Source organism: Oncorhynchus tshawytscha, linkage group LG15 (genome assembly GCF_018296145.1).
Source record: "Oncorhynchus tshawytscha isolate Ot180627B linkage group LG15, Otsh_v2.0, whole genome shotgun sequence".
In the NCBI taxonomy this organism is placed as follows: domain Eukaryota; kingdom Metazoa; phylum Chordata; class Actinopteri; order Salmoniformes; family Salmonidae; genus Oncorhynchus; species Oncorhynchus tshawytscha.
Window position 1 is genome coordinate 3,917,176 of NC_056443.1, and position 11,727 is coordinate 3,928,902.

The 11,727-nt window shown below is 45.4% G+C and overlaps 1 protein-coding gene across 3 annotated transcripts in view; it reads left to right on the forward strand.

Annotated features, from left to right (window-relative positions):
• Positions 1–9,701, forward strand: part of si:dkey-97m3.1 (fatty acyl-CoA reductase 1) — a 69,045-nt gene extending 59,344 nt beyond the window's left edge. For all 3 annotated transcript variants that reach the window (XM_024445958.2, XM_024445957.2, XM_042297939.1), the window contains exons 4-12: positions 1,684–1,863; positions 2,577–2,754; positions 5,175–5,219; positions 5,347–5,465; positions 5,759–5,826; positions 8,298–8,469; positions 8,710–8,839; positions 9,099–9,226; positions 9,325–9,701. In XM_024445958.2, coding sequence (XP_024301726.2) covers positions 1,684–1,863; positions 2,577–2,754; positions 5,175–5,219; positions 5,347–5,465; positions 5,759–5,826; positions 8,298–8,469; positions 8,710–8,839; positions 9,099–9,226; positions 9,325–9,487 — 1,183 coding nt within the window. In that variant the 3' untranslated portion in view covers positions 9,488–9,701. The remainder of the gene's footprint in view (positions 1–1,683; positions 1,864–2,576; positions 2,755–5,174; positions 5,220–5,346; positions 5,466–5,758; positions 5,827–8,297; positions 8,470–8,709; positions 8,840–9,098; positions 9,227–9,324) is intronic.
• The last annotated feature ends 2,026 nt before the right edge of the window (positions 9,702–11,727 follow it).

The following is an 11,727-nucleotide window of genomic DNA, read 5'->3' on the forward strand; positions in this document are numbered from 1 at the left end:
TGCTCTGTAATAGTTCTAAAACTGGCCTAGTGCTCTATGATAGTTCTCAAACTGGCCTAGTGCTCTGTAATAGTTCTAAAACTGGCCTAGTGCTCTGTAATAGTTCTAAAACTGGCCTAGTGCTCTGTAATAGTTCTAAAACTGGCCTAGTGCTCTATGATAGTTCTCAAACTGGCCTAGTGCTCTGTAATAGTTCTAAAACTGGCCTAGTGCTCTATGATAGTTCTCAAACTGGCCTAGTACTCTGTAATAGTTCTAAAACTGGCCTAGTGCTCTGTAATAGTTCTAAAACTGGCCTAGTGCTCTATGATAGTTCTCAAACTGGCCTAGTGCTCTGTAATAGTTCTAAAACTGGCCTAGTGCTCTATGATAGTTCTCAAACTGGCCTAGTGCTCTGTAATAGTTCTAAAACTGGCCTAGTGCTCTATGATAGTTCTCAAACTGGCCTAGTGCTCTGTAATAGTTCTAAAACTGGCCTAGTGCTCTGTAATAGTTCTAAAACTGGCCTAGTGCTCTATGATAGTTCTCAAACTAGCCTAGTGCTCTGTAATAGTTCTAAAACTGGCCTAGTGCTCTATGATAGTTCTCAAACGGGCCTACTTGCCTACTTCTACTACCACTCTTATCCCCCGTGACATGCCACTGCCACTGACTGTCGCCACTGACTGTCATGACTGCCGTCCCTGCGCTGCCGTTAATGGGTGCTCTAGTGCTCTATAATAGTTATCAAACTGGCCTAGTGCTCTGTAATAGTTATCAAACTGGCCTAGTGCTCTGTAATAGTTATCAAACTGGCCTAGTACTATGTAATAGTTATCAAACTAGCCTTGTGCTCTATATTAGTTATCAAACTGGCCTAGTGCTCTATAATAGTTATCAAACTGGCCTAGTGCTCTATAATAGTTATCAAACTGGCCTAGTGCTCTGTAATAGTTATCAAACTGGCCTAGTACTATGTAATAGTTATCAAACTAGCCTTGTGCTCTATATTAATTATCAAACTGGCCTTGTGCTCTATAATAGTTGTCAAACTAGCCTAGTGCTCTAGAATAGTTCTCTATAATAGTCCTCAAGCTGGCCTAGTGCTCTAGAATAGTTCTCTATGATAGTTCTCAAACGGGCCTACTTGCCTACTTCTACTACCACTCTTATCCCCTGTGACATGCCACTGCCACTGACTGTCATGACTGCCGTCCCTGCGCTGCCGTTAATGGGCAACCGCTGCCAAACCACATCTGACATCTGCACTCACATACACACACACCGTCCACACTGCCTGACTGTGGCTGAGAAGCACTATCTTTCTCTGTAGACTGGCTGAGAGGTGAGCTAGAGTTCTGTCTGTTTATTCCTGGAATGGAAGCACATTCCTGGAATGAAGTGTGACGATTAAAAGGTTTGAGGGAGGATGGTTATAATGCCAACCTTCCAACGTGCTCTTTCTCTCTCACCCTCCTCTCTCTCTTTTTCTGTTTCTCTTTTTATCTCTCTGTCTCTCTCTCTCGGTCTATCACGGTCTCTTTCAGTCGCTCTGTCTCTGTCTCTCTCGGTCTCTCTCTCACTGTCTCACTTTTCTCCTTGTGATGATATTATGGTAATGCATAGTGTGCTTATGCTTCTTAGTGTACTTATGCGCAGTGATCTCTTACCTAGTCCTGCTGTGTGTGTGTCCTCTCTTCCTAGACACGCCCTGCAGCTGAATGTGATTGCGACGCAGCAGCTCCTGAGTCTGGCTCAGCAGATGCACCACCTCCAGGCCTTCATCCACATCTCCACAGCCTACGCTAACTGCAACCGCAGGCACATCGACGAGATCATCTACCCACCGCCTGTAGAACCCAAGAAGCTCATCGACTCCCTGGAGTGAGTAGTGTGAAGTCTACTTTCTGCACCCGAGTTGAGGGTGGGGTTGCTGCTATTACGACTCCATCTATTCAGGAAGTGAATTCATTTGCAAATTTCATGCATTGAAAATATGCTCAGTGAAGATAAATGGCACATAGACCTGGATTCAATCAGATCAAGCTTTAACAGGCGAGAGCCAACACCCGCATAGCTGATGTTTTGGCGCAGTCGGAGGTGGAACTACGTTGTACCTGTCACATCGGTGAGCAGCTGCTCTTGTGATCATTGTCACAATGCCACACCTGTCCCACTCGCGTTGGAAGTTCAGAACGAGAAAATGTTCGCTTTAGGTATAATGTCGGGAGCTGCTTGTGGATTGACAGCTCTAACGCTGTTCCACCAAACAACTGCTATGCTGGTGTTGACTAGCGCAGATCTGATAGAATCTAGCCATTAGTTAGATAAATGACAGTATATTCATTGAATTTCAATTAATCTCCTGAATGAACTGATTGAAATGGAATTGAACCGAACCAAGGGTGCTGTCAAGTCCACGCCACCTTGTGCCAGTTCCAACAAATGATTGATTATAAATACCATCACAGACAGCTATCAGAGTGATGTTTCGTCTATCTACACAAAATGCCAACTTTACTTCAATCCTGGCATGTGTCCTGTACCATTGTGATGTGAGTCTAATTGTGAGTGTTCTCTTGTGTCTGTGACTGCAGGTGGATGGAGGACAGCATTGTCCGTGACATCACGCCGCGCCTCATCGGGGAGCGCCCCAACACCTACACCTACACCAAAGCCCTGGCAGAGTGCGTGGTTCAGAGGGAGAGCAGCAAGCTCAGCATCGGCATCATCAGACCCTCCATAGTGGGAGCCAGCTGGCAGGAGCCTTTCCCTGTGAGTACCGTTACCATAGAGATACAGTATCATATACATACATCATTCTGTGAGACTTGATTACTCTATTGGGCATTGGCTCTGGATGGCTGGCAGCAATAAATTCAATAGATGATCAATAGATACATGGATCACATTCTGTATGTAGTCTGTGGATGTTAAACAGTGTATTGACTGGTCAGCAAGATAAGTATATCAGAAGAAGTGTGATTGGCTCAGCCACCTGACTGACTGTATGTAGCACTTTCACGGTGATGGTAAAAGGGCGCTGTCAAAATCCTGTCAATTCTCACACCATCATGTCCTGCTGTGGTGCCAAATGGATGGGAATTAGCGATTGATCGCTGTAACAGTACACTGGTCAATATATCGCCCCTGTGTACAGTCAGACTTAAAGGGGGATTGGGGGTGTAATGGTTGTATTAGGGTTGGACCAAGACAGGTGTGTTCTTATGGTTCAGAAAGTCCGGCTTGGCTAGATTCCAGGACTCGAAGAGGAGAATCCCTGACCCCAACAGCTGGGTAGGCGATGTGAGGGGGGCAAGGAAGGGGCGATGGGGAAAGGGAAGGGGTACTGCCAGTGCTGAAACCGGAGAGCCTCTGAATGTCTCCTACTAGATAGGTCACTGAAAAGCAACTGTAGGTTAATGGAAAGGCCACTCTGAAAGTGCAGTAATCAATCAATCAATATAATGTATTTTATAACGGCCTTTTGACATCAGCAGTTGTCCCTAGAAAGGCAGGAACCTAGGGAGAAAGCTAGCTAGGAACCAGCTTCCGAGGGGTGGCCAGTCCTCTTCTGGATGTGCAGGGTGATGGTACTTTCATGAGTAAGCTGCTTTTTATTTTCTATTCTGTCCGGCTGTTGTAGTGTAGGATAACATCTTAGCGTAAGGATTCCACAGCGTTTAGCGTTATAATCTCACTTAGCATAGCGGCAGATGGACATATTAAAGCCTTTTAAAAATAAATGTAGACTTTCTTGCTGCTTAAAATTTTGGAGGAGCAATAGGAGGATGGTGTTCAACATTTCATCATTTTCATGACTATAATATTCGTCAAAGTTCTTTCCCCCAAATCAAATTCAGGTGACATGCTTACTTTATTTTCCAAAAGGAATATTATTTGAACGTCTGAGGCTTCATGAATTCACACAGAAAAAGACCAAAGATCTAGAAGACGAAAAAATGATTATAAGAGTATAATACACTTTTAAACAGCACTAAGTATATTCACAGAAAACGACTACATAGCCCCAGGGCTGTATTTAGTTTTCTGGGACTGTAACTTTTGAACAGTGTAGGATCCAGAGCCAGTGGGTGTAGAAGTGGAGATGGGCCAGGCCTGGCGGCAAAACAGCCAAAAGATCACGTATTACCAGTTTATTGCACTGGCAGCTCGAGACCGTGGGAGCGACGAGGGAGGTGTGTGTGTGTGAGATTAACTTCCATCTCCATGTCCTCAGAACTCCGTTAAGTGTTAAAATGTCACCTGGGGCCAAAAATGGACTGAGACGGTGTGATAAGGACTCTTATCTGTCTGTCTGTCTGCACCAGATCATGTAGTTTTACCCTGTATTGACAAGCCACAGACAGACCCACACAAATAAGCCCAGTCTATTACCAATGTATTACCGGCGGGCTAATTGATGTGGACACGGTGTTACTCGCCCTATCTCAATCTCACTCACCGTAGGTAGCTAGCTTAGCACATCACCGGAATGCTAACTCAGCAGATACACAACAATCTAATTGATGTTGCTGTTAGGAGGCTATTTGTAACTTGATGATGTTGCAGCAATGTTATAGCGGTGCTTGAATCTAGAATCCCTAATTGAAACAGTAACAAAGCGGACACCCTGCCTGTGTTTTGGTAAAAAGCTGAGGGATGGGCCTGGAGAAATGTAACCACTCTCAAATTTTATAGACAGAGCTATGGATGCAAGGACTGACCATCCATGATATTAAAGTTATAGTTTTGACTATGTTTTTAGGCTACACAAATGTTTGTTTACATTTACAAACATTAAAGTAAAACATGCTTGTATTTTGGGTTCTGATGGGGTACGACAGTTGAACTAAGCTCATGAGGCATTTATAAGGTATATTATTCAAGAATCAATGGGTATATATATCATTAATTTATACATCCAAAAATAGATGTAGCAACTAAGGATTCCAGCTTTAATGGGGGTACTTAGGGTTCTCTTTCATCTACGTCTCTATTCAGTCTGCATCGCTTTAGCGTTCCAGATTGCGAGATATATATTTTTAAGTACTTTCCGATTGAACAGACATATGCAGTATTTGACTGCATATGTCTAACGCGGGAACATTGCCTTTAAATTTAAATTACAGATTGAATAGAGCCCCTAATCTCTCATTACACTAAATTATTCCCTCCCTATTCTTCTGTCTCAGGGCTGGATCGACAACTTCAATGGACCAAGCGGAGTCTTCATCGCCGTAAGTACCAGCATATACTTATTACGTTGTATTTTTCATATACTCATTTTGTTTATTTTGATGCCACTAGTTTAAACGATGATCAGGTGATGAGATGTGGTGGTAACCCTGTGTCCTGTCTGGTCAGGCGGGGAAGGGCATCCTGCGCACCATGAGAGCCAACAATGATGCGGTGGCGGACCTCATCCCCGTGGACGTGGTCATCAACCTGACCCTGGCTGCTGGCTGGTACACGGCAGTGCACAGGTTAACTTTCCCCCCAGGTGGAATATGGTTTGACCAATGACTGTATGGTTTAACCCACACAAACAAACACCCCCCATATTGACCTGCAGGAAGTTCTCCTGTAAACCTACCTTAGCCCAGTTTGTTCAAACACATCTACCCAGCTCTACACCATTGACTGATGAAGAAGCCCAGTGTTTTCAATTGATGTGATGTGTTCATGGGCTCATTTTATAGATGTTTTCTAATGGACCCTCCCCTTTGATCCTTTTAACACTTGACCCCTCTGACCTCCTCTCTCTGCTCCCTTGCAGACCCAAAGCAGCGCTGGTTTACAACTGCACAACGGGCGGCATCAACCCTTTCCACTGGGGAGAGATCGGTAGGTATCTGCCTGTTATAGTGACATCATTAGTGCTTGTTCATCTGCCACTGTGGCTTCCGTCCTCATAAATCAGTGTACTTCAGTTGAAATATTGGTCACATTACACACGTTAGCAAATGTTATTGCGAGTGTAGCGAAATGCTTGTGCGTCTAGATCCAACAGTGCAGCAATATCTAACAATTCCACAACTACCTAATACACACAAATCTAAGTAAAGGAATGGAATAAGAATATATACATATAAATATGTGGATGGGCAATGACAGAGCGGCAAGATGCAATAGATGGTATAAAATACAGCATATACACATGGGATGAGTAATGCAAGATATGTAAACATGATTAAAGTGGCATTATTAAAGTGACTAGTGATCCATTTGGTTGATGGTGTTGTCACTATGCATCATACATTCCCACCGGGGATATGAAACAGTGGGTTGCCTGTCAGTCCTGGTTCTCCTAAATCAATTTGAATGGTGTAGCAGTGAGAAGCAGGTGGATAAATGATCTGTGTCATAATTAGATGCCCAGGGATTTGACAGTGGCGAGGGTCTACTGCCACCTTCTGGCAGCTAGTAGAACATTACTGAACCCCCACACTGTGTACATCTGTTTGACCTCACCACTCTGGATCTGCCCAAATGACAAATCCCATCAGCAGTAAAGCACAGTTGCCCAAACAATAACAAGTAGAGGCAAAGTGTCATCATGAAATCATCACCCCCACCAGCATTTTGGTTATGGTGGCAGCTCACCTCCCGGCCCATCATCTACAGTATATCCCAGTGATGAGATGAAAAGGTCCATGCGGGCCGAGTATCTGTCAGGCTCAGATTAGCGCGGTAGCGGGCGACAGCCAGGGTCCCTATACTATCAGATTAGTGAATCTGCTCCTTTCACTCTGGGAAATTGCCACCAGATGACTGGCAGAGGGATTATGGCTCATCACTCTGCCTCGCCGTTATAAACCTGGGATAGCGGGCACTAATCTACCGGACCACATAAGAGCTAAGAATCAAGCTAATCAAACTGGGTCTAGGGGACCCATGGGGCTGCTTAGGGAAGTTTGAGGTTTGCTGGCTGGATATGTTACCAAATTCTGGTACCTTAATTGGTTTTGGTCACCTTCTGTCCACTGTCCACTTCTCACCCCGTATTGAAAAAGGTCAATATAATTGAGGAGCTGCAGTAAGGAGGGAACGTGGAGGGAAACACTCTTGCAAGAAATGTCGGTCATTCACTCACTCGACATCAGGCAAATGACGTTTACAGAGGAGGAATCACAAAATACAAAGTCATAAACTAATATAGCTACTTGCGCAATACATTCTATAGATAAAATAATAAGTATTTCTCCTTCGAGAAAACAGCTGATTCAAAGGGGGTGTGGCAAAGTTTAAAACACTTCGGCGCTAGCAGCTATGATTATCCTTGGCGAGAGGAGGCTATCGAGGACTGGATGACACTCCTCTGATTGTCAATTCATTTGTTAGCTCTCTTCATGACCACTTATCACTGAGGAGAGGATGATGGAGGCGTCGAGGAGAGGCCGGACATTTGTGCAATAGAGAATCTCCCAAGGAATCGATGAGGAGCCCTTGAATTGAGAAAGAGCCATGGAATAGTGCTCAGGTGTTTTCCTCATTCAGGCTGGGATTCAATCCAAGGGTTGTTATAGAACAGCGCACAAGACACCCGACAATGTACCATTTAACGGCACCATGAATTGATCCCCGGCCTCAATATTGTTCTGAGGGAAGCTCCACTTTCTAGGGCAGAACAAATGTGATTGGTTGGATGAAAACTAAGTGGGCAGAGCTTAGACTACCAAGTCAATGGGTGGAGTTTACAGATGAGTCCTTTACTCCTGTAACGCTTCAGCCTGCGCATACGGTTCTTTCTCCACTTGGCTCTCATCTTGTGGAGGTGTCTCAAAAGTGATGATCAACTTGAAAACAAAAACACTAAAACAGTTAGAGGGAATACATTGAATGGGAAAGCCTCAAAATGACAAAACTACAACAGAGAGCGCTACCCTCGGGCTTACCCCAGATAGTCTTCTACACAGGAGGAACTAACCTCGTAAGCCTGTTCACTTCTTTATAGAGGCTGGTAGGTCACGAGTCTTCAAAAGAAAGCACACAGGAACAAATTCACACCAGTATCACCCACTGGTTCTTTCACTAGCTGTTCCCCCAGCAGTTTTACCTTGGTCTGAGCAGCCTTGATTGCAGCCAGGTGGGGAAGGTGCGCAGCTGCTGTGAATGAGGTCATTAGTGCAACAGAAAACCACACCCCTGGATACATCCCAATTCTCTAATATAGTGTCTGAGGAAGATGTGAAAGGCACGTCCTTAACGTTACTCCTCTTAAAATGCCACAACAGAATAGAGCTGTAAGATAGGGATGTCAGCTCTAAGCCACTGATTCCTTCACATTTTTAACTGCTTTGTATTTTCTCTCTCAGAGCACCATGTGATGTCCAGCTTCAAGAGGAACCCTCTGGAACAGGCTTTCAGAAGGCCCAATGCCAACATCACCTCCAACTACCTGATGAACCAGTATTGGGTCCTGGTCAGCCACAAGTTCCCTGCCCTCATCTACGACCTCTACCTGAGACTGTCTGGACAGAAACCCCAGTAAGATTACTAATGTCCTGACAATCAGCATTAACACTAGACCATTGTTCGGTCTATGAAAATTGAACTACCTACTTGTTTTCAACCCAATCAACAGTGTGATGTAAAAATATCAAATTATCTGAAATCAGTGTTTGCTGCATACAAGTGATCTTCAGTGAAACAAACATTACACTTGAGTTATAAACATACATGCAGTACATTTGGACTGAGATCCTCCATTCCTCTCTCTCTGTGTAGGATGATGCGTATCTTCAACCGGCTGCACAAGGCCATCGGCCTGCTGGAGTACTTCAGCAGTCAGGACTGGGAGTGGAACTCAGAGAACATGAACATGCTGATGAGCCACCTCAGCCCTGAGGACAGGAAGGTAGACTTAGCATCCATCCTCTATGCACACACTGTATCTCCACATGTTGATGTATATAGTCAAATGGTATGTTTTACACCTAGTAATACCACCAAGCCATCATTTCTGCTCAAACAGCTTTATTGATTAAGACAACAGGTCACTATTACTTACATCATTCATTTTCAGAGGGTTAAATTATAGATGTCCCATAATCGCCTGAATGTGACCATAATAGCCATGTCTTACCGTACATTAACATCCTAACTCTCTCCCCCAGACATTCAACTTTGACGTGCGTCAGCTGAACTGGCCGGAATACATAGAGAACTACTGCATCGGCACCAAGAAGTACGTTCTGAATGAAGACATGTCCGACATCCCTGCAGCCAGGCAACACCTCAGGAAGTGAGTAGACTACTTACAGGGCTGACTGTGTTTGCTCCTGTCTTATTTTGAAGAAGGATGTAAATGAGTGTGTACTTCCAACTCCCTCCCTCCCTCAGGCTGAGGAACATCCGCTACACATTCAACACTCTACTGCTGGTCTTCATCTGGAGGGTGTTCATCGCCCGCTCTCAGATGGCTAGGAACATCTGGTACTTTGTGGTCAGCCTCTGCTTCAAGTTCCTCTCCTACTTCAGGGCCTCCAGCACACTCACCAACTGATGACCAACTGACCGTTGACCAGCTGAACGCCCTGCTCACCTCCTCAACCAGACCTCACCCCTCAGACCTCCAGCAGCACACAACCCCACTCCTCAACCAGACCACACCCCTCAGACCTCCAGCGGCACACAACCCCACTCCTCAACCAGACAGCACCCAACCCCACTCCTCAACCAGACCACACCCCTCAGACCTCCAGAGGCACACAACCCCACTCCTCAACCAGACCACACCCCTCCAGAGGCACACAACCCCACTCCTCAACCAGACCACACCCCTCCAGAGGCACACCAACCAGACCTCACCCCTCAGACCTCCAGCGGCACACAACCCCACTCCTCAACCAGACCACACCCCTCAGACCTCCAGCCCAACCCCACTCCTCAACCAGACCACACCCCTCAGACCTCCAGCAGCACCCAACCCCACTCCTCACCCAGACCACACCCCTCAGACCTCCAGCAGCACCCAACCCCAACCCAACCAGACCATACCCCTCCAGAGGCACACAACCCCACTCCTCAACCAGACCTCACCCCTCAGACCTCCAGCAGCACCCAACCCCACCCTCAACCAGACCATACCCCTCCAGAGGCACACAACCCCACTCCTCAACCAGACCTCACCCCTCAGACCTCCAGCAGCACCCAACCCCACCCTCAACCAGACCATACCTCCAGAGGCACACAACCCCACTCCTCAACCAGACCTCACCCCTCAGACCTCCAGCAGCACCCAACCCCACTCCTCAACCAGACCATACCCCTCCAGAGGCACACAACCCCACTCCTCAACCAGACCTCACCCCTCAGACCTCCAGCAGCACCCAACCCCACTCCTCAACCAGACCATACCCCCAGAGGCACCAGACAAGGCACACCCCACTCCTCAACCAGACCAACCCTCCAGCACACACAACCCCACTCCTCAACCAGACCCCCTCCAGAGGCACACAACCCCACTCCTCAACCAGACCATACCCCTCCAGAGGCACACAACCCCACTCCTCAACCAGACCTCACCCCTCAGACCTCCAGCAGCACCCAACCCCACTCCTCAACCAGACACTGTTCCTTCTGACCCTGTTGTACGTCATACAGTAAAACCACTATGTAAGTGTTATTTCTTTTCTAACTACGGCTTTTCTTAAAGCGACAGATTACATATGCAACAATAAACTCATTGTATACTCTCCCCACGTTTTTGCTCATAGTTTACATCCTCCCCAACCCAGACACAATGTCATAGAAGAGGATTGTTTTGCATACTTGAAATACTGTATGTCAGGCCTCCTCTCTTCTTCCATGGGCGAAGTGTTTTTACCTTATATTGGTTTGTACTGACAGAATATTTGGGAACCTGTACTCTGTAGCAAGGCCAGCTAAGGATATCCGAGAGTAACTTCGGTGTTGATCACATTAAAGGCTTTATTCAATCTGTAAAGTTGATGCGTTACAGACTCTGTGATATAAATTAAAAAGGTAATTTCCAATTGAGCCAACACATGCAGCTTTTACCGTGAATGCAGTCTGCAAAAGCAGGTACATTCCCTTTGTTTCAATCATGCCGTAAAGCTGAACTTCTGTGATGTGGATTGAATGGAGCCCTAAATCTTAACCACTGGAGACTACTACTGTAGTACTACAAACATCTGACCTGGTTGATGACTACTGAATATTGACATCGGTATGATTGACACAATGCATAAGACTCATTCTTTGTTTTACTGTTTGTCCACTTTTTACCTGTTTTGTACAGCAGTTTATTTTGAAACTAAGTTTACTATTTTTTCATCTTCATAAATAATTGCGTCAAACTAAGGCTTTTCTTATGTAAGTGGTACAGTGCATTCGGAAAGTATTCAGACCCCTTGACTTTTTCCAAATGTTACATTACAGCCTTGTTCTAAAATTGATTAAATACATGTTTTTCCTCAATCTACACACATTACCTCATAATGACAAAGCGAAAACAGGTTTAGACATTTTTGCAAATTCATTAAATAAAAAACAAATACCCTATTTACACAAGTATTCAGACATTTGCTATGAGACTCGAAATTTAGCTCAGGTGCATCCTGTTTCCATTGATCATCCTTGAGATGTTTCTACAACTTGGAGTCCATCTGTGGTAAATTCAATTGATTGGACATGATTTGGAAAGGCACACACCTGTCTAAGGTCCCACAGCTGACAGTGCACGTCAGAGCAAAAACCAAGCCATGAGGTCAAAGGAATTGT